The following is a 27,741-nucleotide window of genomic DNA, read 5'->3' as shown; positions in this document are numbered from 1 at the left end:
TTACTGTAGAAGTTATGGTTACGTTAATGGTTTCGGGTACGATTGGGTCATTCTAATAATGAGAGTTATGAGTATGGTGTAAGCTTTATTGCCTGTCATGGTTACGGTTTCAGATAAGCACATTTTTATGATAACAGTTACGGTTATGGATACGACAATTACGGTTATAGTTACGGTTATGGCTATGACAACACGTGCTATTATCATTAAGGTTATGGATGTTGCTTGCTTTGCTTACAGTTCACAGCACGAAGCTTCAGAAATTCTTGATATTAAGTAAGTATTCTTGTAACTCTCAGATGCATTGATCCCAACATTAAGCCATAAAAATTCGTTCGGCTTTTGAGTCACTGTTAAGAATAACGGCAATGTACATTATCATTCTTTCGGGGTTTCTCTTCAGTTTTACATTCAGATGTGGCGACAATTCCAAGCATGTTCATTGTTGAGAAAATCTGCAGGGTCTAATGCGTTCCTCTAACTACTTTAAAACTGATCCAAAATGACGCTTAATAATGTTTCAAGACAAAAACTGCGCATATACAATTGAGAGGTTCGAGTTTCCCTCAATGAAATTATCAAATGACCCTTTTTCAGGCATTTTTAGATACAACGATCATATGCTTTAGTAACTTTTATGGTATAAGTATATTACTTAAAATGGTTCATTCATTAAATGTACATTTTGACTGTGAACCTCGTTGAAATTTTCAACGAAAGTCAAGTCATTATCTGTATTTAATTAGCGGGAAACTTAGAGACTAATTGCAAAGCGAGCAGCGGGGCTAAAGGCATCTGCCTTTACACTAGTAGAAAGTGGAGTCATCTATTTCTAATTCATTGGGATTTTGTGCCTCCTTCGAAGCCACCGGTGGTCAGTGCGCCAAAAGCTTGTACTGATCCACATCAAACCTCTCTTTTGTATTCCTTGATTACTTTGTTCTACTAAGTTGGAACGATAACCTATTGTGACGAATATTATCATCACTAAGCAATACTATCATCATTTAGCCGATACTAAGCAGCCACTCGTATGTACGTAAACAAATCAATCATCATGTACACACACACATACAAGGCAGCAGAGAGATACTCAAAAACGCATGTCATCATCAGCGGAAGCAGGACTAACATATACATACGCATATGGCTACAAACTACAAATATACATGTATATACTAGCTAGTAACCAAGCATGAAATGGGTGAACGAGGAAACTGAGAGTATAAAAGCAGCGCAAACTGAGGCATGGCTAAGCAGCTTTAATTTAAGCACGCTATTGGTTGTGAAGTATACGTGTTATTGTGAAGTACTTTCAAAGTAGTCTAATAAAGACCATTTTGCATTATTGAATATTGGAGTTACTTATTCAACAGTTTAGTGATTCGAACGTTAGCGGAAGGTTTGGAATAAGCGCAATTACCCTAAATTCGTTACACTATGAAAGTGCCATAAATCGCTCATAACGCAAGTAAGAAAAATCGACAAGGTTAAGTCGTAATGGAGTTGTCTTTAAGAAACTTCCATTGGCCCATATTTTGGCAGTATGCCGTTAACGGATAGCACTGTTAGTAAAAATGTCCAATATTATACTTATTTGCTAGTTTTAAGTGAGCCGAAGACGAATTCACAATTTTAAAGAACGTTGTTTTCGTCATATCGCACATCGAACGCTCAAATGAGTAAGTTCATTAACATTTAGCACTCCGAAGAAATGAAAATTGCTGTCCAACAGTGACAGTTTCCAAAAAGTCTGGTGGAGCATATTTTTTAACTGTGCTTAACCTTTGTATCATCTGTTTTCCCTGCTTGTACCTATTCTCGATTATCGGATAACAAAATTGAATATCTTAGGTTGGGTTGTGCATTGAAATCGACTCGAGTGTTAAGTTGATAAACTCCCTTTTTTTAACTGAAGTTTATTATTGGAAATATAATCTTTGGATCAATGCTTCATGTGTGTAAAATGCAATATTTTCCCTTGCTATTTAACAGAAAAATCAGATTATAACTTCTGTTTCTCATTAGTTTTCAGATCAAACGAATATCGTTTCATTCACATCGAAATCTATTTGTTTTACCACGTGACCAGTGTTTTTTGATCCTGTCCACATGACCTATACATAAACAAAAACAAACATCATTCATCTAATTGCGCGAATGTGAATAAACAACAGTTTTTGAAAAAAAAAAAAACAACAATATAAAACAAAGGGACAAATTTAAAGTTTGAGAACAAGAAATGTGTATTGGAAACACAAAAAGTGCAGAAATTGGCGTTAAAAACATATTGGACGTAGAAGATGGCTAAAAGTGGTGAAGTAAGCGTTGCCATACTTAAAAAATTTACTCCGAAATGATTTTCTTAGCTGTTTATTGCAAAGAAGTTGCGAAGAAGTTTCTTGACAGGAAAATAAGAATTTTCATCCAAATATTTTCTAAATTTTTTTAGACGCAGCCTTTGCCTATGGCTTCACCTTTCTGACCTTTTAATTTAGAAAATAAAATTCTCGACAGTTTCTCCTACCGCACCATGTACAAGGCATATGCTGCAACGATTTCATTTAAAAAAAAATCCACTAAACCAATTTTACAACTGATATCGTAATACAATGGGTACTTCGGTATACAGTTCCTCCTTCGTTCCTCTTGGCTTAGCTCGTCACTTCTTATTGGACTAGTTCTACTTCAATCTTCACTATTAATTGGCGCCTATCCGCCTTAGCAATTTTGGCCGTTATGTACCAAATCACGCCAGCTATCTCTGTTTGGCAATAACTGACGCCAATTGGAAGCACCAAGGAAATTCTACTTGAAGCATAATATTTAATGCGTCTCAGAGCTATTTGACATCTCCTACAAGTTATATATTCGTTTTATATGTAGTACTTACTTACTTAATTGGTGCTTAACCGTTTAAACGGTTATGGCTGTCCAACAAGGCGTGCTCTGCTAACAACCGCCAATTGCTTACACCAAATCGGTTTACGCCTGGCTCTTTGAGCGGAGTGGATGCCGCCTTTTTCCTCTGCTTCCATAGGCGGGTTCCGCTAAAAAATATTTTATTGGCCGGAGCGTCATCTTACATTCACATAACATAGCCTAGCTAGCGCAGCCGCTGCGTTTTAATTCGCTGATATGTCATAGTACTTACCACAGTTTACTAAACATCACAAGGTATCCCCGCATAAATATTTCATAAATCTCGTATTCGAACGTTCCTGTATTTCCACAAAACTTTCTTTTTTCATAATCCACTGGTAAAATGTCAATTGATTTACTCTGTGCGTACTAGCCAGATATTTGCATAATCTGCTAAGCCTTTAATTAAATTTTAGCGAAACTCTTTGTATCCACTTAATTGTCGTTAGATAGATAGATAACTAATTGAGGATCGCACTGCGACCATTGGTCTATTGTGCCCTCAACTGCTTCACAGAACCTCATCCAAGCCGACTTCTCTGATGAACCCTAGCAGTTCACCTGGCTTGAGGGATTTGATGTGAGAGTGCTCTGGCCATGGTGAGCCCAAAAACTTAGCCCTACGTCTTGAGATTGCATCACATTCCAGGAGTATATGTTCCGCCGTCTCCGCTGATCGATCACAAAATCGGCATGTGTTATTCGATAGTATGCCCAGCTTCTGCATGTGGCTGTTCAGTCTGCAGTGTCCTGTAAGAATAGCTGTTAGGATCCTCAGGTTATCTTTCGACAGGCCCATTAATGCCCTATATCGAGTTGTGTTGTAGCCCCCCAGCAGTAACTTAGATTGCCTTAAGCCTGGCATATTGCGCCAGTGTTCTTCCCTCTTTTCCCTTTCTTCTAATTCTAATTGTCGTTATGTGCCCAAATGTTGGGCGCCATTTTTGTGTCGTATTTGAATTTCTTAGTGCATAAAAGTGAAGCATTTGTTTTCAAAAGGATTGCGGCTGTAATCTCAAAAGCTCAATTACTATATATTCCTTGGAGCCCAGTTGGTGAAATTGTTCGGATATAAAAGAGATTTATTTGATTGACACTCTGTTCTTCCTCACATCGTACTTTGACTAAGATATTTGTATATACTAAATTATCTGCGTTGGGCGCCGTTTTAACCTATAAGGTTTGCGTATATAATCTAAAAAATTTAACCATCCAATATATCCTGCTCTTCGTCACATTTTGCTTTATCATATTGTGTCGAAGATATTCATGTCTACAGTATTATGTTACGTGCCCCAATGTTGGGCATAATTTTTATCTGAAATGATGTCGTTTACAACTTGAAAAGTTTAATTAGTAAATACTCCTTATTCCTACTATTAAAAATATCTGTTTTTCCTCATACTGTGTTGTGATATATTATTATTTTCTAAATTATCTGTTACGCACCCGGATGTTGGGCGCCATTTTTACCTAAAAGGATTGCGTAAATAACCTGAACAGCTAATCACTAGATACTACTTATTCTTACTATTCAAAATATTATTGTTTTGGGTATTTTATTGTGATGAAATTTTTTTTTACTGAATTATCTGTTACCCGCCCAACGTTGGACGCTTTTCTTCGTATTTAGGTTTTTTTTGGCATTAGTTAAGACCTCGAATCAAAAAGGGGTTGCGTACGAGGGACACTAAGAACTTTTTATATTTAATAGCAAATATATTTTGGTGAATAAAAACGTGAAAAATGCTCACTATTATAATCTAATTAAGGCAGATCATCTTGATTGATACTCGACTGATAAACTGCCAACTAAATTACTCTGTGCGTACTTCCTTGACTTAAAAAAAATCTATTATGTCTTATATTGTATGCTGACTAAGGTTTTCTCATCAAACAATTTATAGGTTCCAAACCCCCACGACTCATGGCAAACATCGGAGAACGAATAGAAAGCAAAAGAAAGCTGCCGATAGAAATCACCCTGTGCGGCTCCGAATTGTGGATCAACACAATTCGTATGGAAAACAGTTGTAAGTTTCTAACAGCTGTATAGAGAAAAGCAACTCTGAGAGTAGCCTCAGCATATCGCACTGCATCAGCACCAGTCGTACAAGTGATTGGCGGAACAATCGCCCCAATCCCCCAATTAACCTATTAGCGCTGGAAAGAAGAAGGTTAAGGAAAACAAAAAAAAATATACAGGTCAATAGGGTATGAAAGTCGCTGGCAAAGAGCGCAGGGAAAAGGCGTTTAGGTTGTGACAATAACGGCGGGAAAAGGAGCAACGAAGCAGATGGACAGCGAAACTAATAATAGATTTTAGGGCGCGGAGCACCAGAAGCTTTGGCTAGGTAAATTACTATATTACCCGAATGCTCTTCAGTCACTGGTACTTCAAAAAATACTTGCACGTGATGAAAAGGACAAAGGATCATAATTGCATTTACGGCGATACAAACGAGGATGATGCTGAACGAACATTCTTCAAATGCTCGCGATGAAGTCAGAACCAATAAGTACTCGGGAAAAGGGTCGGCCAAATCACTGTCGATGTTACAGCAAGAATTTAGAGCAGCCCAAAGGGTGGCAACAAATCAGTTACTTAGTAGAAATCACATTCAGAGCAAAAAAGCGGGAAGCGGACGCAGGAGCAACAGAAACCTCTTAAAAAGCAAGAAATATTGAGCGCCACCCTGAAGGTATACGAAAGAGGCCCCAGTATAAGCGACGGTTTTAAAACATGTGGTTTTTAGTCCACGGACACACGGTTACTGTGACGGCAGCAATTATCGTGCATAAGGCATTTTCCATCTTAACCCGCAAAAACCAACCCAACGTTGGACGCCATTTTATCGTCTTCGTTTCAATTTCAAGGCACACGAGTTAGACGTTTTGAATAGGATTAGGCATGTTTTGAAAAATTGAATTTTGTTAAATAATTTCTTATAAAGCTTATTTTTACGACTAAATTTTGAAAATTTTTTCTTAAAAATTTTAAGATTTTAAGACAACTTTCTCTGGTAGCTCTGGTTGAAGTACCTACACTGCTCGTTTGAGAACTTTTCTAAAAGTACATATATGCTTGCATGTTATCTGATTTTGAGGAGTGCAACAAATACAAACATCAAATGACGTTATGCAGACTTTTCCTCCAGTAAGGCATTGCGGTTGTAGTACAAACGTAAAAGTAAGTATGTGCGTGTGAACGGATGTCTTCTAAAAGTACATCCCAAATAATTGGCCTAATTTACACATTAACCAAAAAATTCCAGAAGAAATTAAAATGTTACACAAAAATGTAGATACAAGAAATAAATTAAAATGAAGAATCGCCCGCAGCGTAAATCTTTGTGTGTGGCTTCCTTTAATCACAACTTTTTGGTTGCAGCTGCAGTTGGGTGTATCGATGGTGATGTTTATGTGCGCTGCTATGAATTTATGATGGCTCAATGTTCAGCTTTCAATTAAACGCGAATTTGTTGGCGAGCTTGGGTGTGCATGTAGAGGACGGTTGATTGGCGCCAAAATGCCTAAATCTTTTGAAAATTCGCAACTTGTGTGGCGATCGTTTAATGTACACAAATGAACAGCAAATTCATGATAATAAAACGGTAATAGTTTGGTAAAATACATACCCCAACGGCAAAAAGTAGTATTAGGGTTGTCTAGGGCTTCGTTTTAAGTCATATTGACGTTGAGTCATGATTTCATAGTTAATATTTAAGTATGAATAAAATCTTACCGGTCGACAGGTTATAATAGTAACAGAGCTTCACTCAAAGCTCAAGGCTCCTGTATATAATGGCATACCGGCTCGAGAGTTCCAGAAACTTACCAAAGAATTTTCGACAGCCAGGAACAAAATGTTAAGTTTTGATGGGTTTCCGAGTGGGTACAACGGTATCGAGATTGTACATGAGATGGCCAATAAAAGAGTTTGCCATTCACTCAACACATCTACAAAAAACACTGGACATTATGCTATCACTGTGGTGATCCGACCTAAATATTTGCTGTGCAAAAGCTATCAAAGAGTTGATTAATCAATTTTCTTATCCATATACAGGAGTACGGGAAAAACAACAAAATTATTGGGACTGCGTACTCTCGATGGTCTATTGGAGCAAATTAAAGTGAATCTTTTTCACTTTAGTTCATATAGCGAAATAAGTGCTTTAATGCAGACTATGACATTAAAGAAGGCAAAAAACTATCTTTATATTTATATCATGTGTTCTCCTAAAAAATTGTTGACTCTTCTTACGGAAGGAGGGGATGTTGTGACTTGAAAAATTAAACGTGGTCATATCAAATCCTTTCTCAGATGGCTTTGCTGGTACCTTATTGATGATTTTGCTAGAATGTATAGGATAAGTATCAAACAAAAGGCCATCAACATCGATAAAACGCCCCAATACCTCAGGAGAGCCTCCCTATCGCAACAAGAAGAAGAAGGATCGCGCTTTGTCGAGTAGCTGCCAAAAATATGAGTAATATTATTATAGGCCTTAACAAACGCACGGTTTGGCTTCCATGGACTGGATTTACAAGAAAAAGGGATTGCCCTCGAAGAAAGAGTGGCCACACTCGCTTCTCAGCAGCAACGTCAATGTTGATGAATATAAAGTCAAGAGCGTGGAAGACTTCGTCTATCTGCGAAGCAGCATTAACGGTTAAACCAATGAGTGTCAGCTTAATAATCATACTAAGAGTAACTCTTTCCAACAAGTGACACTTTGGACTGAGTAGGCAAGTGAAAAGCAAAGTTCTCTATAGGCGAACAAAAATCAACTCTCAAGTCGCTCTTCATGCCTATCTTTATGTATGGCTCAGAGTCATAGAAGATGTAGAAAGAAGATGAGGTGGCCCTTGGAGTGTTCGGCAGATGAATACTCAAAGTCCAAAGCCTTCGCTGGTTAGATTACTAAGATACAGATCCGTTACTCTCTGGAAATCACATCCTTTGTTACTACTAATTTTTTTCAGGAAGTGATCAAGTAATCGGCCTCTTCTAAAAAATCGTTTTTATTATTTTCTTAGCTGCCTGGATTCTGTGCTGCTCGGATACTAGTAACCCGAGCCCAAGTAGCATACGGCTCGCTATTTTTCACCCTTTCTCCTGGAACAAATGCTGCTGTTTTCAATAGGGCTAGTCAGTGCTCCGTTCAAACCATTTGAGTTCGATCAATCAACCAACCTTTTACGGCGCATTTTACAAGTTTCTGAAGTTCTGATAGTATGCAACTGCCCATAGTTTGAAATCTAGTGTGTGCTAGAGTTTGACATTTGCACAGGTAGTGCGTGACTGTTTACTTGTTGTTCTCCACGCCGCAGCTCACGCAAATCCTTTTGAAAGGGATCTTCATTCCATCAGCATGCAGGTAAAGTGGCCAGTGTTTCGTGATTGTGGAAGTGGTCCTGATTTATTGATTTTCTTGAATAAGGAGGTCCTGTATTCTGCTATGTATTTTAGTTGTAATTGATGTGAGTGGATGATGCATTTCAACCTTCTCTGCAGCATTCAGAAATGACGCTGCCTGTGCAAGTTGGCATGTCGTCACGTTACCTTCAAAGTTTTTCTGACCAGGAACTCATATAGGTGTTATGTTTACGATCTTAGCTTGAAGCGACCTCGTGCAACCGCTGCCGCCCTTATCTGAGTAAATGCATACATCGTGTTCTTTCACCAAGATCTTGTGCCTGCAAGATATTAATCGAGTTGGGAGATCGGTCTGACAGGGACACTGTAAGTTGTTGCTCTTAGCCACACATAGAGCCTATTGCAAAGACTTAGCCATTCTGGCCGACCTACTTTGTTGAACCGCTGTTTGGGCGCTGCTTACCCAGTTGGACGGGACACTTCTTTAGACCTCTCACAAAAGGTTTCAAGGTTATAAGTAAATATGCACAGCTTTTTGGTGTGTTGGGTGACCTTTTTTGATCTTCATATATCCAAGAAGTTTAAACAGAAGAAAGAATCGTCTTACCCCCAATTTAATATTTTCCAAAATCTATCCGACTAAGTAAAGCTTTCATTACTGGTAATATTCGATCATATCCCAAAGCGTCTTACTAAATCTCGACTGTAATCTTCATACTCTGGACATCACCATCGTTATAATTACATTTGGGTTGAAGACGGTGTTTATAAAATTTTCAAAAGTAAACAAAGCTTTAAACGACGAAACGTGTCAGTGTCATAAACAAACAAAACCCAAACAACAACAAAAGCTTATTCCAACAAACTGCGTGTGTTCGCGATCATGTTCCGTGAACGTGTCGACCATGAGAGTAGAAGGACCACCGGACATACTACAAAGAGCATACTTGAGTTTGTTGTTGAAATCTTGGTGGTCTGCAACCAATCAATTTTCCCCTTGAAACACACTCACAAATGATCGACGCTCTTTTTTGTGGATCGTTCAATTCATGCTAAGAATTTGATTGCTGTGTAAGCACTGTACCATAACGGCACGTTTAGCCGTTGGTTAGACATCACAGAAGCAGCAGCCGTGTCTGTTTGTTTTTCATACGCACATGTTGGCCCAATTATTGTAGCGACCGTAACGATCGCTTGGCCTACAATACTATGATCGATGCGGGCGGCCCACAATGATGAGGGCATTTAGGCGCAGTCGAGCATGCATGCATTTACATACACAAATACACACCCACATACAGATTATAATTGTAAACGTAATTGTTTGGTTGAGAAAGCGTTCTACTTGCATATGTTTGCCATGATCGAATGCTGGATAGTCTCAGCTATCTCCTCTGTGTTGTTTGCGCCTAGAGGGCTTTTTGTAAATATTTGTTTTGTATCGGATTGGGATATTATATTTATACTACGTTCTTGGCTTGGAAAGCTGCGAACACAGCTGCTATATTTAGGAAATTATGCGACTACAATTTATTTCATTCGATATTGCATGGGAAATTACCTTCAGCGTGGTGTTTTTTTGTGAAAAGGCGGCGGTAATTGATTTCTATCGCATATGAGTTAACTTAATGCCATGACGACAGTCAGCCGGTGGTGGTTAGTCCCGCTTAAAGGACGCTAGATGTTTAGTGGAACTGTAAGTCGAACTGCAACCCAAGCGAAGAGTGACGTAGGTAGGTTTCTCGCTAACCTTGAAGCTAGAATCACAAACGTAATAACTAGACATTAAACGGCTAATATCGTGGTTCTAAGATGATCGCACTCTAAGTGATCAACCAGCTGACAGATGTTGACATTTCATTGGTTTTTGTTAAGCCTGTGAATAAGTATACATTTTTTGTGTGGTACCTGTGGATATTCACATATATATACATATATTGATTCAAGTGTGATATAAGTTTTTTTTTTGTCCTGATCTAAATCATTATTTTTCATAAGCATTGGTATTTGGCTCAATAGCCATAAGATACGTTTTTTTTTATCGATTTCTTTGTATAGAATTAAGATTTAGTAAGATTTAGAATTAAGATTTAGTGTTAGATTGAAGTATAAAAGAAAGATATAATGGCGCGCTAAACTTAATCGGTGGGGGTGGGGAAGGATGACGTAAGGGTAAGTGAGTGGGGTCATTTGGAGCAGAAGTAAAAGGGGACTCGCTGCCAGGCGAAACAAATCGAGCGGTCCAAGGTAGGGAGGGCTTTCTGCGAGGGGTACGCATGGAAGTCAGAAGATAGAGATGATTGTAACATCAGCCCCGCATCAAGGTGGACAAGGGTTAAGGGCCCCGACCCCTCACACTGAGCTAGCTGGGAGCAATCCACCTTGATTGCGCAAAGGGGCGGATCCACGCTAGGTGTACGTTACAATAATTATATGATAAAGACTTTCAAACGATTTCAACTTCCAAAACATAGTATTAAACCAGACATGGATAATGTCTCATGAATAAGCCTATTTTCGGTGCAACATCATCATTGATTGGTGCTTAACCGCCTAAGCGATTTTGACCGTTTCGTAAAAAGTCACTCCAGCTTTCCCTATCTCGCGATAATTTACGCCAATTGGGATCACCAATGGAGATCAAGTCTTCCTCCAACGGGAACTTCTAACTTAGTGAAGGTTTCCACCTTCTCTTTACTACCAAACTGCGGTGTCGATTTAAATACTTTTTGGACGGAGTGCCTTCGTCCAATCGCATAACATGACCTAGCCAGCGAAACATTTGATTCGTTGCTCTATCTGTATATCTACGTAATGTTCATACAGTTCATCATCATAATCCTTCTAATTCGCCATCGGAATCACAGAATGGACCATAAGTCTTCCGGAGTACTTTTCTATCGAACACTACCAGAGCCATCTCATATTTTCAGGACAGTTATGATGAGCGACTTGTAGAGCGGGATTTTTGTTTGTCGGGAGATACTTTTCTTTTCAATTGCCACCTCAGTCCAAAGTAGCACTTGTTGTCATTCGGTTTGATTTGTATATTCTCCGTTTGATTTGTAAGCTCGGCTTATATTCGCTGCCACGGCTGGTTCTGCCAAGGCGCGAACTCTCCGACTCTTTCTTGAGTCACGTCCTCATTTCCGCAAGACCCACATCTATAATACAAGCTTAAACTAAAGGGTCAAAGTACCTTTCAATGGTCCCACCTCGGATGGTCACACCACTTGTTACCTTAATGGCGTTTTATGCGATATAAGCATCCTATCGATGCCAGGCCTAGTTGTGCCGTCGAGCCGCGATCCGCCCATTAATGTGATTTGATTTTTCTGATGGATACATTTTCACGCCCACGAAAAGGACTTGTGGCTAAATTGATTGATGTCGTTTGAGGAACAAATCTGTCATGAGAGCTTCAAGACATAAAGGCCAAAAGAAACAAACGAGAGATAATGTTATAAATAGAGAAAAAGACAGAGATGGTGATAGAGATATAGATGAAATTGGAAGCAGAAGAAGAGACGGAATAGAGGTAGAGATAGAGATATAGCTAAAGACATAGAAATGGGTAGCAGTTTTAACGACAGAGAACTCCGCTTTGAAACGAATGAGAAACTAAGAAAACGCAGTATCAGTGGCGGTGTCCCACAGGAATCTGTTCTGGGGCCAACGCTACTGAATGCGATGTATGACCCACAGCGGATTAGGAGGTTTAGAATATACCAGCGGCAGGTATGCCTGTCGTAAGAGGCGACTAAAATACCAATTAGATTAGGGGTTGTGTAGCGCAACCCTTTTATGGGGTTGCCAGCGCAAAATATATCTTCTCCAACCCAAATGTCAACCTCACCTACCCGTGGTGAATACTGTTTCTTTAACAGCCGGATCTCCGGCGACCGCAAGTTCCTCATCGATCTAGGGGGTGGGAGGGAGGTATGGCCTAGAAGGTTTCATATGGTCATGCCAAATCGTTCCCGAGATGGTCGGGCTAGTACCTTAATGGTGATTTTTACCGGAACGTACCAGATCTGAATCCCGCAAAGGATCATCAACATCGATAACTCTACCCAAGGGCTTGGGGGAGTGTCTTTATCGCTACAACAACAACAACAACAACAACAACTTGTATGATCACGTTCCACAGATCGCCCTTCCCGAAGGCATACAAATTGTTGGCTCTGAAGATTGTACCGTCGTCGTAGCAGTGACCAAGAAACTCTGTCTGCTCAGAGCACTATCTTATAAGCTTGTAGGAAGAATAAAGGTATAGCTTACTAATATTGGGCTAGAGCGGGTGGTGGATGAGTTAGTCCTAACTATCGGGAAATATCAAATAAATTTAACGCCGTAAATACTCGAAATATCAGTGAGAATAGAAGGATAGAAACTTTTTAAAGTTAACGGAGCAATTATGCAAGTAATACCAAACATCGGTAACTATACTCTCCCACCAAACCGTAAAACGCAGAACAGTTAATGTTTCATTGCCGTTAGTTCTTCTATCGTGAAAACACATAGATTGTTGAACTTTTGTGAGCAAAATGGGGTTTCCAGTTATGACAATGTTGATGTATGCGGAAGGTAGCGCAGAAAAATGCCTACTCAAAGTAATGGCGGTCCAACGGGGTGTGGATGCATGAACAGTACTGGCCTGTTTTCTTTGTGCCACTTAACAACTGAGCGCTTACACAACGTCCAAGAAAAGAATATAGATAGATAGAGAGAATTAAATAGAGAGATAGGAAAATAGATAAAAATATAGATAAAGCAAGAGGTAGAGAAAATTTACAGTTAGATATATACATAGAGCTACGGATAGAGAAAATTTAGAGGTTAGAGATAGGGATAGACACATGGAGAGAGATAGATACAGAGAGGAATGGCTGACTAATACGGGACTGGAGTTGGCTAGCCAAAAGACAGAAGTGGTGTTAGTAAGCACCAAACGGTTGGCGAACGAGTTAGCCTTAACTGTTGGGGATCATCAAATCACCTCAAAGGATTCTTCAAAATACTTAGGAGTGCACGTTAACTCTAAGTTAACTTTCAAAGAGCACTTCAGAGCGTTGGGAGAGAAAATTACCAAAGAATTTATGCGAATAATGCCTAACATTGGTGGTCCGAGCGAAGCTAGCCGTCAGCTATTGTCCACCGTAACCAGCTCGATAACACTATAGGCACACCAGTGGGGTACGGATCTAAACGGTGCTTATCGGACGGTGTTCGACGACGCGATCCTGGTCCTAACCCGGAAAGTTACAGTGGAAATACTCGCAATCGAAATGGCCGATTTGTATAACACTCATATCGAACAACCATCTGAAGACGCCAAGAAAAGAGCAAGGACACAAACAATAACTAAGTGACAAGAACGGTTGGAGGCCTCGAGTAAAGGGCGTTGGACCTTCAAGTTAGTGTGGAGGTAGCTCAATAGAATGAGCGGAAGCACGGCGAACTGAACTACCATCTCACGCAGATACAGACTGGACATGGTGGTTGCAAAGAGTATTTATGGAAGCGTAGGATAGAGGAAGATCCTCTTTGCCCAAGGTTTACTACGGAGTTGAAAAGCGCAGGACATGTCATGTTTCACTGCCCTCGTTTTCTGGAGGAATGACTCAACTTCCATAGAGTTTTTGGGGAGAAATTTAGTGTCACAAATGTAGTATCACAAATGTGCAACAGGAAGGAATGCTGGACTGCTGTGAGCAAAACGGCATTTATAGTCATGACACGCCTGATGGATGCTGAGAGGGAGCGCAGAGAAATGCGCCGGCGAAGCAGTGGCAATTAATAAATTGCTATTAAAGAATAAGAAATATGGAAAGCCATCCTGAGGTAATGCGAAAGTGGTACCAGTGTGGGCGACAGTTCCAAAACGGGGCTGTGTTTTAGTCTACGGACACACGGTTGCTGCGACGGCAGCAATTATGGTTTATTAGACTTTTCAGTCCTCCCGCAGCAACAAAGATAGGGGTACGGAAGAAGATAGAGACATAGATGGGGATAGGGATGGATAAAACTTAGAGTTAGAGGTAGGCGTAGGGATAGAAATAGAGCAAGAGAAAGGGATAGAGATGTAGATAGTGGTATAGGTAGATATATGTTTATACGGATATCGAGACTGAGATGGACATGGAGATAGAGGTAGAGGCAGATGCAATAAAGAGTACGGGAAAGAGATGAAGTGGAAGATGGAGGTGGGGATGGACATAGAGCTAAATAGAGATAGAGATACAGATATAGATAAAGAAAGAGAAAAGAGATAGAGATTAAGGATGGGTGCGGGTTCGCCTAAATTTTAGGTACGTAATTTAATATTCCACTGGAACTTTCCAGCACTGCAACAATTTAGGAAAAAGCTGTCAAAACTGTGCGAGTTGATTTGAAACTCTAATTTGTTTATTTCTGCTAAGAAAATAATAACAATACGGGAAATTTGGTAATTTTGACGCATTTTCATGCTTAAAAAACAGAGGTCAATTAGGGTCCGCGGTACGTACCTATCCCAAGATAGCAGTACAAGAAAATGCAGTGGCTCCGTTTTATAAGGCTTTTTTTCCGGACATAGTGGAGCACATGCACAATGACCTTTTCCACAATCTCGAATTCAATAATGTGATGTTGATATGCCTCCAATAACTTCTTTAGGCCAATTAGTGCACTTAGCTGCCAAATATATTCAGATTGCGGTCCATATTTGAGAGGGATCCAATTCTTATGTCGCCAAAATCAGCTTGAACAAAACGGAGCTCACCATCACGTACAATCGATCGGACCTTAATCGCATCATGATTTACTTAAATTGAATGGACAAGAGCCATTTATTTGCATATACAATATTGAAAAATCAATATTATTGTTTTTGAAATGTGACATTTGAATTTAGGTTGAAAAGTATGCTCATAAAAATTCTAAATTATTATATTGCACTGCCTTGCCGACAGCTTCCAGTGATTTAGGTTTTTTCTCTATTTAGGTAGAAATTAAGGTCAACTCGCACACAGCCTAAGATGGAAGTAAACATAATTATGGAAAGAAAAACATAAAAGCACAGATGCATCAAATCTTTGTACGGATCGGAAAAGGAAATAAATCCAACTCGCCAATGTTTTATGTTTACTTTGCTAGAAAGCTAATATATTATTATATACATATGTATATATGCTAAGAAGTTAAAAAAATAAAACATACATCGTTGGCAGTTCAGCACACATAAGTACGTAGATAACTATTTTTACGGATTTGTTGCTGGCTTGCGGTGCCCATATGGACGGACTCTTCGCCACCTACTTAATCAAGTCGATAATTTTTATGAACTTATTTAAGATATATATGTTTACTCTTTTTTTTTTTTGCCATGCCTGCTCTGAAGCGAGAACGCTATACGCTACACCAATTGGATGCTGTATACATTAGGGTGTGCCATTTCACATAATTTCTTTTTCTTTATGGGTGCTCAGTGAAATCAAATCTTCGTTATATAAATCAAATAACTTTAGTTTAGTCAAGAATATTGGGCTAGATATTGGAAAAAAATTTAAAGTTCCGCGGGCTGTAAAGGTGCTTGTATCACTAAAAAGTTTAACCTTAGGTAATATTGCATCAAAATCCATTTCTTCGCCCACCTTAATTTATGTATGTACATTAGACTGGACATACTTTGCATGAAAAAAATAAAAGTTTATGAAAAAGCGGAACCGCCCCCTCAAATTATTCCTTTGTAAGTAGGTAATTAATTTACAAACTCGTGGGCAGATAACTTAAGGTTAAGGCGTGGCACATTTCCATTGAAAATGCCCAGAATCGGGTGTTTTGTTATTTTCGAGAGCCAAGCCCGACAAACCCTTATAAAAAGTTGTTAATACTCTATTTCTTTTCTAAAGTATATTTATAACAATTAAATGAATGGTAACAATATTTGGAAACGGGCGTGGCAGCGTCTCTTATTTGGTCATGCATTGCATACCGTTTCTGGAGCCATAACTCGATGACCGATTGACGTAACTTAAACATTTTTAAATGGGTGTGGCAACCTCTTTTGACTAATGAAGAAGAATTGATCTACTGTGAAGAAACTCTTTACACTTATTTCCTGTATAAAGAGGAATACTTTTTATAGAGGACTCAAAATTATTAAAGAAACACCCCTCTTTCGATGATACTTAGGTTCAAAAAACTGAACTAAAAGAACTGTACTATAGATCCCTAGCTACATCCGTTTACATCCGAACTTAGACAACCTTTCTCGTTCTTCTTTCATGTTGTATTATGGTTCTGCATTAATTAAAAAAGCCACTCATTTGAATCAGGTTAATTTTTAACAGCATTTATTTATCTTTTTGATACAACTTTCTCACCATAATTCAGTGAGTTTCCTGGCTCCGTATCCCGCTCAGTTCTTACGGGAATGCCCTGGACCATTGGAAGGCTGAGAAAACAGAGGTCGTGCTCAAGGCATATATTTTTGAAAAGGTAGAGTTACTGCATTTTATGCAAAACTAAAGACAACAAATTAACAAATTGATGGGTTTGAGGGTGAATGAGGGCAGAACGAAGTACCGGCTTTCATCGAGCAAAGAGTCAGCGCATATGCGTCTTGGAAACCACGCTAATGTTGGCCGCCATAATTTCAAAATAGTAAAAGACTTCGTTTATTCGGGAACCAGCATTAACGCTAAAAACAATACTAGATCTGGAATCCAGAAAAAATCACTAACGTCAATAAATGCTGCTTTGAACTAGGTAGGCAATTGAAAAGTAAAGTCCTCTCTCCGAAAACGAAAATCATGCTCTACAAGTCACTTATCGTACCCGTTCTGCTATATAGTGCAGAAGCATGGACCATGACAACATCAGATGAGCTGTACAAGTTTTACGCAGACATCAACATAGTAGCGCGAATTTAAACGCAGTGACTACGCTGGCTAGGCCATGTTATGTGAATGAAAGATGACGCTCCGACTAAGCAAGTATTGTTATCGGAACCCGCCTATGAAAGCAGAGGAAGAGGGCGGCCCCCACTCCGCATTATTCTCGAAAATTAAAAAAACAGGGTTTTGGGCATTTTCAGTGTGAATGTGACAACAAATTTTTAAGACCACTCTAATGTACATACCTATTCTCACTCAATAGAGTACTTATTTACCCCCATCAACAGCGGCCACTTGCCAGCATAGCATGGAAATAAACACATACATAGATACATAGGTACATAAGCTTATATATTTTCATAATGCAGAATCCAAACATTTTTTTCATTTGCTTTATGTTTTTACTTATTTTGTCGATCAACTCGTTCTTCTTGGAGAGCTCTCGAGCTGCCAATATTTATTTGTTTTTTCGATTAATAATTTCATTTGATTGTTTATAATTCGTTTATAATTTTAAGCTTTTTTTTTTAAATTTCTTAAAAAGTCTAGCGATTTAGGCTTTTTTCTTGCGCCTACTTTGACTGTGCTTCCCCCAAGCAAAGATCGTGTGTTTTGATTTGTTTATCAAAAAAAAAAAAAAAAAACCGTTGAAAACGGAAATCACTTGATGAATGCTTGGTAAAGATTATGAGAAGTGTTGATATTTAAACAAATACAGAGTTGATTTGTTTGAAAGCTGCACACGAAATATGTATGTGCCCTTACATACTTACATGCATGTACATATACTTAAATACGAACATATAGGCGTTCGAGATTTACTGTTTGCTAATATTTATTTAGCATTCGAAATGAAAAATTATTTTATCAACAATTGGTAATGTATTGGGTTTTGATTGAGCATTTCATGGGAAGCTAATAAAAATTGAAATTTGCAAATAAACTTCGTAGCTACTTGTTTATATAGTTGGGTATGCCAGCACATGGTTGGAAAAGTAATAGGTGTTCGATTCCTAAATAGTTGCTACTAATCTTTGCTTTTAGGATTGTTTAATTTCCAAGCAATTAGTGCTTATCGCATTAATTCATACCCTCCCATATGATATCATATCAATTCAGAACAAATGATGCTAAATCAAATCATATTGCCTATTTATGACATTCCTTATAAACGAAACTCATATCACAGTCTGAAATTTGAAATTGCATTGCATCATATAGTCGCTGCAAAATGCAATACCGGCCATCTTACTTTCCGAAAATAACTAAAATACAAAATTGAAAGTTGTGATTACAACATTTTCTGTATAAATCCTTATATGGTGAATTTTGTCAATTATATAGTAATTAAGTTACTCAATCCCTAATACGCTATGTCACGTCATAATATTGCATGCATCGTACTATATAACCTAAAATAATTCCACTAAAATGTCTTGTATTTTAACATGTCATTTCATACCACATCACTTTAACGTATCATATATGGCCGTCTGTCATGTGACATCAAATCGCATGTTAGTATCATGCAGTCGTTGAAGATGATCTTTTTATACCAAGTAATTTGTTTAAAGCTGTGACATTGCGTGACCTTTTCATTATAAAAATTTATTATATTTTGAATTTTGTTAATTATAGACACTATGTTTTGTTATTCATATCGATATATCACGTCATAATGTCACACATATCGCAAGTAATACAATATAAATCTAATCACACAATACCGTTTCACGTCATATAAAAACATTGTGCTGTTGAGGATATGAACGGCCTTTGTGGTAGCAGCCCTATTGCTTCTTCCCTTCCATATGATATCGTATAATCTCAAATCAAATGATGTAAATATCATTTACTGCCCCATAATCAAACCGTATCACAAATATACGTCTGTCATCAAATCAATTGGATTTTCAAGTACTCTGTTTTTTGGATGACATACAAATTTTAAAGCTGTGGCCAACACTTAGGCATTTATTATATTTAGACTTTGGATTGGACTTCGCGGTATATCACGTCATAATATCACATACATGTATCGCAAATGATGCAATTTTAATCATATCACACAATGCCACTTCGCAACTTATGATTTCATACCACACGAACGTTTAGGGAAACTTACTGGTATAAACAGTTTTTGTACTAGCCTTGTGAACGACTTTTTTTACCACAAGAACCCTTGAGTCTGTGTCACCTCTTATGACCTAACGCGAAAATATTCCAAGCCCTTTACGGCCTTTTTGTACTTTCTTTCCAGATCCTGGCAACGTTTTGATTTGCATTGCTTCTTTTAATCATATAACATCCTAATACGTTTTACATCGAAAACGACAGTAACAGCTCTGAAAGATACAATGATTTATAAGTTTACATGATATCATGACATATCACATCACATCGTACCATGGATATCATATCAAAGTAAATCAAATTATATCATATCTCATCAGTCCACATCAATGCGCTGAATATCATATCATATCATATTGTAGCAGATTACAACACATCATATCATATTATACCATATCATAGCAAACCACATCCCACCAAATAGTAAAATAATCAATAGATATCAATACACAAGGCGAATTATTTATACATATTTTATTTATTTGCCAATTCGCTGAGACAAACTGAAAACATAAATAGAAAAATCATAGAACTTATTTCAGTTTATTTATATTTACCGATCATATCATATATATATAACTTAACAAGGGGCAGACACACTTACTTGTAAGAATGTGCTGACACCACACTTCAACAAACACGAGCAAAGCCAACGCAGGTAATTGATCCGATATCATATTGCGTAAGCAGACAAAATGCAATTCATGGGAACTGCAGCGTAAGCGATATGATATGCGGACAAAATGCAAGTCGTGTGATTCGCCACGCAAGCGATAAAATATTATTTTGGCCAATCGTGGGAAGTGCAGTGTCAGCAATTAAGAAATCACTTAGACTAATGTAGAAGCTTAGATCTTAGTTTAAGTTAACGATAAAGTCAGTCTGTTTTTGATAATCAAGAGGAATAAATGGTAAATATTTTTAAGCAGACCTAAAACTATTTTTATTTGGATCTTTGCAGGTTGTAATGGGGCCGCGGGGCGGCCCCCAACTTTAATTTTTTGGAGCCCTAGTCCTTGGGCTGGGCTCCTTAACTTATATATAGTTATGTGATATCATATCTAACAGTGTTACGCTTTACTAATCTAATTAACTCCATACTTCATGCCACGTGATGTCACATCATATATATATACACATTAATTGCATTCCTGATCAATTCACAATATTGCTTTGATGTTCTACTGATATATCTACATATCATAATGAAAACTGTAATATCACATATAATTAAACTATATCTGCACTATATTAATCTTGGTAACTCCGTTGTTTTCTCTTGCGTGATATCACAATATACATATATTGTTTAACATGACAACAAGTTTACCCATTCGCAAACGATTAATATCCTAATCTTTGTGAATGCATTTAATATCATAGCATACGTTATATTGTGACACATTAAATACTACCGTGTTGAATCGCATCACGTTATAAGGTCATATTGTCTAACGTGGAATATAACAATATGTCAACTTAACAGATCTATCACAACAATTCACTGTCATATGATATTACATACTAGAACAAACCTAGGGGTTTGCTGTAAATCGATTAACGATATTTCACCAGCTCCTAGAACATTAAACCCCTTCACATCACATTTTACTATACCGTATCATATCACTTCAAAGCATATCACACCATCACGCAACACATTTCACCTATCTAAACTGCATCATATGACATGTTGCCATCCAATATCATGTCACTTCATAACATTGCGCAGATCATCATCTAACACGCCTTACCATTCACATCACTACACATAAAACTGTATCACATGATATTTTATCATAACATTTCATATCACTTCATAATATATCTTATATATATGATATCAAATTTATTTTTATTATTGTTATTATAATTTAAATTATATTTTTAGAAAAGTTTTTTTAAGCACTTGTTGGGAATGAAATTCACGCTTTTTGACAGAAAAATTTTTTCCTGTGATAAAATAACATCAGATGTTGTATTTGTTTTCGTCGAAACGTCCTGTAAGTTTAGAGATATATATATTATTTTACTTTTCCATAAAATATGGCCGATCATATGTCGTACAAATTCATAGGTCACCCAATTGTATAATGCTTGGTAGAATGATTTAATCCATTTTCTAATGTGAAATTAGGAAAATCGCATCACCTGGTCTCACGGTTAAAGCAGTCAGTCATCATAAATACGAATTTAGTTCTGTTAACATCGCTTTGGAAAGGCAAATATAGTGTGCAAAACTAGAAAATTTGTTTGGTAATATTTGACATAAGTGAAACATTTTTCATTGAATAATGAGTATCCAATTAATTTGAATGATTTTCTGTTGTCTAAAACTATAATAAATTTTGGGCGCAAAAAAATAAAAGAATGCCAAAAATTATTACTATTGCTCAGCGTGCTTTGAACACAGAGTATGTTAACTTTGATTGGATAACGGTTAGTTGTACAGGTATAAAGAAAGCGAGATAGATATAGACTTCCAACATAAAAATCATCAGTATCGAAAAAAAAATTTCATTGAGCCATGTCCGTCCGCCTGTCCGTCTCTCCGTTAACACGATAACTTGAGTAAATTTTGAGGCATCTTGATGAAATTTGGTATGCAGGTTCCTGGGCCCTTATCTCAGATCGCTATTTAAAATGAACGATATCGGACTATAACCCACTTTTTCGATATCGAAAATTTCGAAAAATCGAAAAAGCGCGATAATTCATTACCAAAGTCGGATAAAGCGATGAAACTTGGTAGGTGGGTTGAACTTATGACGCAGAACGAAAATTTGTAAAATATTGGACAATCGGCAGCGCGCCGCCCACTTTTAAAAGAAGGTAATTTCAAAGTATTGCAACCTGTAATTTGCAAGTCGTTGAAGATATCATGATGAAATTTGGTAGGAACGTTACTCACATTACTATATGTGAGGCAAATAAAAATTAGCAAACCGGAAGACGAACACGCCCACTAAAAAAAAAATCTTTAAAAGTCAAATTTAAAAAAAAAATATAATATCTTTGCAGTATATGAGTAAATTATGTCAACATTCAACTCCAGTAATAATATGGTGCAAAAAATACAAAAATAAAAGAAAATTTCAAAATGGGCGTGGCTCCGCCCTTTTTCATTTAATTTGTCTAGAATACTTTTAATGCCATAAGTCGAACAAACATTTACCAATCGTTGTGAAATTTGGTAGGGGCATGGGTTCTATGACGATAACTGTTTTCTGTGAAAATGGGCGAAATCGGTCTTATCGTCTGTCCTTCGATATATCTTTACTAAACTTAGTTCACGTACTTATCTGAACTCACTTTATCTTGGTGTTAAAAATGGGCGAAATCCGACTATGACCACGCCCACTTTTTCGATATCGAAAATTTCGAAAAATGAAAAAAATGCCATAATTCTATACCAAATACGAAAAAAGGGATGAAACATGGTGATTGGATTGGTTTATTGACGCCTTCACAACTAAGGGCCACTCCCTTTTAAATAATCATTAACACCTTTCATTTGATATCCATATCGTACAAACGCATTCTAGCGTCACCCCTGGTCCACCTTTAAGGCGATATCCCGAAAAGGCGTCCACCTACAGAACTAAGGCCCACTCCCTTTTAAAATACTTATTAACACCTTTCATATGATACCCATATCGTACAAATACATTCTACAGTCACCCCTGGTCCACCTTTATGGCGATATCTCGAAAAGGCATCCACCTACAGAACTAAGGCCCAATCCATTTTAAAATACTTATTTGCACTTTTCATTTGATATCCGTATCGTACAAAGAAATTGTAGAGTCACTCCTGGTCCACCTTTATGGCGATATCTCGAAAAGGCGTCCACCTATAGCACTAAGGCCACTCCCTTTTAATATACTTATGAACACCTTTCATTTGATATCCGTATCGTACAAAGAAACTGTAGAGTCACCCCTGGTCCACCTTTATGGCGATATCTCGAGAAGGCGTCCAGCTATAGCACTAAGGCCACTCCCTTTTAATATACTTATGAACACCTTTCATTTGATATCCGTATCGTACAAAGAAACTGTAGAGTCACCCCTGGTCCACCTTTATGGCGATATCTCGAGAAGGCGTCCACCTATAGCACTAAGGCCCACTCCCTTTTAAAATACTCATTAACACCTTTCATTTGATTCCCATATCGTACAAACGCATTCTAGCGTCACCCCTGGTCCACCTTTATGGCGATATCCCGAAAAGGCGTCCACCTACAGAACTAAGGCCCAATACCTTTTAAAATACTTATTTGCACCTTTCATTTGATATCCGTATAGTACAAAGAAATTGTAGAGTCACTCCTGGTCCACCTTTATGGCGATATCTCGAAAAGGCGTCCATCAATAGAACTAAGAGGCCCACTCCCTTTTAAAATAATTATTAACACCTTTCATTTGATACCCATACCGTGCAAACGTATTCTAGGGGCACTCCTGGTCCACCTTTATGGCGATATCTCGAAAAGGCGTCCATCAATAGAACTAAGGCCCACTCCCTTTTAAAATAATTATTAACACCTTTCATTTGATATCCATATCGTACAAAGAAACTGTAGAGTCACCCCTGGTCCACCTTTATGGCGATATCTCGAGAAGGCGTTCACCTATAGCACTAAGGCCCACTCCCTTTTAAAATACTCATTAACACCTTTCATTTGATTCCCATATCGTACAAATGCATTCTAGCGTCACCCCTGGTCTACCTTTATGGCGATATCTCGAAAAGGCATCCACCTACAGAACTAAGGTCCAATCCATTTTAAAATACTTATTTCTTTCATTTGATATCCGTATCGTACAAAGAAATTGTAGAGTCACTCCTGGTCCACCTTTATGGCGATATCTCGAAAAGGCGTCCATCAATAGAACTAAGGCCCACTCCCTTTTAAAATAATTATTAACACCTTTCATTTGATACCCATACCGTACAAACGTATTCTAGGGGCACTCCTGGTCCACCTTTATGGCGATAACTCGAAAAGGCGTCCACCTACAGAACTAAGGCCCACTCCCTTTTGATATACTTATTAACACCTTTCATTTGATATCCGTATCGTACAAAGAAACTGTAGAGTCACCCCTGGTCCACCTTTATGGCGATATCTCGAGAAGACGTCCACCTATAGCACTAAGGCCCACTCCCTTTTAAAATACTCATTAACACCTTTCATTTGATTCCCATATCGTACAAACGCATTCTAGCGTCACCCCTGGCCCACCTTTATGGCGATATCTCGAAAAGGCGCCCACCGATAGACCTAAGGCCCACTCCCTCTTAAAATGCTCAGTAACACCGTTCATTTGATACCCATATCGTACAAACAATTTCTAGAGTCAGCCCTGGTCCACCTTTATGGCGATATCCCTAAATGGCGTCCATCCATAGAACTATGGCCTACTCTCTCTTAAAATACTCTTTAATACCTTCCATTTGATACACATGTCATACAACCACATTCCAGGGATACCCTAGGTTCATTTTCCTACATGGTGATTTTCCTTATTTTATCTCCATAGCTCTCAACTGAATATGTAATGTTCGGTTACACCCGAACTTAGCCTTCCTTACTTGTTAACTTAAACTTTCGCTTTAACTTTAACATTCACTTTAACTTTAACTTTAATTTTAACTTTAACTTTAATCTTAACTTTAACTTTAATTTTAACTTTAATTTTAAATTTAACTTTAACTTTAACTTTCACTTTAACTTTAACTTTAACTTTATTTTTAACTTTAACTTTCGCTTTAACTTTAACATTCACTTTAACTTTAACTTTAATTTTAACTTTAACTTTATGATCCGGGGTGGGCGTGAGCTTAGCACCTGCTAACAAGCCAACCTAATATAAAGGCACGCAAGTCATTTTCTGTCAAATATGTCTCATGCACATACAACTTGTATGAGAGCAACTCAAATTGAATTTGCTACGTGAAAACCTAACTCGATTTCCAATTTTTGTTCTGCGAGACATTTAGATTTGACGTTTGCACTTATGCTTTACATTGTCGCAACGCATGCTTATTTGGGTTAGGGCAAAAAACGCCTGTTGTTTGCGTGCGCTAAAAATACGCATTGCGGTTTTATTAGGTTGGCTTGTAAGCGACCATATATGTATACGATAACCGATAGCACAATGGCTACTTCGTGAAGATCAACGACAGCTCTTTTAGTTTGATTTCGATGGTCGTACGGTGAAGAAGTGTCGCACGCGCGCTTAAAACAGAGTACCAAAGAGTGCGTGTGACACATGTTCATCGTTCAAGCATTGAAATCAAACTAAATAAATAATTGATTTTGTTTTCGTGCTCGCTACGCGTTCGTGTTTACTAACACATTCTCAATTTGGTAACCGTGTAAATGTAGTGCTGCCCACCGCTTTTTATGATAGAGATCCAATTTTACGTATTTGTCCTCTTGTTAACACCGAACCTTTACGAACCTTTTCGAACCTTTTCAAGCCTTTTCGGATCTTTTTTGACAATTATCCGTTACAGGTTTTTTTTATTTAGTCGCCAAGCCCGCGATAAAATCTATACAATAGCTTAAAACTACTTTTGTAAATTTTAAATTTTGCTTCGTCCGGGACTTGAAGTCAGGAATACGCGACCGCCTGGATTTTGGGAACTATTTAGTCGTGATTTCTAGGTTGTTTCGGGATCATTTCAGCCGATCATTCTTATATTACGAATGGCATAAGATTATTGCTCAGCTCCACTCATGAATGGTATGAGGTCTCGCCCTTACTTATTTTTTATTGCTCTCACTCCATAACAAATGGTATACTCTTGAAATTTGATCTGCTTCTTAACGCGGCATAGCTATAGCAGAGCCAGAGATAAGCTGTCATTTTTTTTACTATGGCTCTATGCTCTATACACTTTTCATGTTAACAACCGGAGCAGAGGCAGAGCATAAGGTTCGTTGTTACCGCTGCTCTGGTGTAGCAAGTACAGGCACTGATTTTGGTTAACCAGTAAAATCTCTTTATTCGGCACAACCCTAGCATTTGCCACAAATTTAAAATACATTAGCATTAACATAGCTAAATAGCGAATCATGTTCACTTTGTTTATGAATTGATAGTTTTAATTATATATTTATACATGAACAAAAATAATTATTAAAATGATCCACGAGCCGTTTAATTTGTGGTTGACTATATTAATGAACAAAAAGCATAAATAAACTGAATCCAGAAAAAGTATTAAAATGAACAAGCCGCTTAAATTAGTTCTCTTTTATTTGAGTTTTATTTCTATAAACCAACGACTAACGGAATCTGCAACAAAACTTACCAATATTGAATGCAAATCTTTAGATAAATCATTTTCAGATTTTAAAACTTGTCGCTTGCACGTACCGAAGCGGGGGGTAATTGCATTGGATGTGCATGTAGAACTCTTGCAGGTGCCGGTTAATAATGTCACTGTAAGTGGTAAATTGCAAAAAAAAAATAAATTTATACATATTTGGTTTATTATTTAAAATAAATTTTTTGTTTTCGTTGCAAACATTTATAGGTAAATTTGAGCTTTTGGAAGAAAGTTAATGGCTTCCGTCCATTTCTATATAACATCACAACGGACTTTTGCGGCTTTATGGCTAAGAAAAAGCGTTTTCCTTTTTTGAAAATATTTTGGGAAATTCTTAAAAATAAATCGAATGCTAATCATACGTGCCCCTATGTGGTACATAAGATTTTCTTTTGTCTTATTTTATTTTATTTTTCTTTTATTTTTAGCATGACATAATTGTAAAAAATCTGGTGTTGAGCGATCAAATGTTTAATCGGCTACCAGCTCCACCAGGTGAATATATGTTCAAATTGATAGTCGGTGCATACAATGAATGGAAAGCTGAAGTTAAGGCCTATTTTGACATTAATTTAAATAGTGATCGTTTTTAGATTGTATGTAATGATAATAAAAACTCGCTGTTGTAGAGGAAGCGATGTCCTGGTAGCAATAAAAAAAATTTATAATAAATGCTAGCTGCCTTTTATTATACCCAGCTGTACTTGTGCATAGCGTATTATAACTTTGATTGGATAACGGAACGTTGTACAGGTATAAAGGAATAGAGATAAATATACCAAAATCACCAGTATCGAAAAACATTTGACTAACCCACGTCCGCCCGTCCGTTAATTCCATAATTTGAGCAAATATTGAGATATCTTCACCAAATATGGTATTGAAAAGGAGCGAAATCGAACGATAACCACGCCCACTTTTTCGTTATCGAAAATTAAAAAATGTAAAAAATGAGATAATTCAAAAAAAAAATACCGCTAAGCTAATGAAATTTGGTAGGTGGTAGGTGACGCAAAACATAAATTCGAAAAAAATTTGGAATATGGGCGTGGCAACATCCACATTTAAAAGAAGAAAATT

General features: G+C 37.5%; 1 protein-coding gene across 1 annotated transcript; it reads left to right on the top strand.

The window, feature by feature from the left end:
* Nucleotides 1-97: 97 nt before the first annotated feature.
* Nucleotides 98-27,254, top strand: LOC137254343 (uncharacterized). The gene is made up of 4 exons (XM_067791995.1): nucleotides 98-276; nucleotides 26,545-26,776; nucleotides 26,869-27,036; nucleotides 27,090-27,254. The coding sequence occupies exons 1-4, from the start codon at nucleotides 98-100 to the stop codon at nucleotides 27,252-27,254; spliced, it is 744 nt and encodes a 247-aa protein (XP_067648096.1).
* Nucleotides 27,255-27,741: the final 487 nt, after the last annotated feature.

Source organism: Eurosta solidaginis, chromosome 5 (genome assembly GCF_040869045.1).
Source record: "Eurosta solidaginis isolate ZX-2024a chromosome 5, ASM4086904v1, whole genome shotgun sequence".
Taxonomy (NCBI): Eukaryota; Metazoa; Arthropoda; class Insecta; order Diptera; family Tephritidae; genus Eurosta; species Eurosta solidaginis.
Note: the sequence above shows the minus strand (reverse complement) of the source record. Positions and strands in the feature narration are given on the sequence as shown.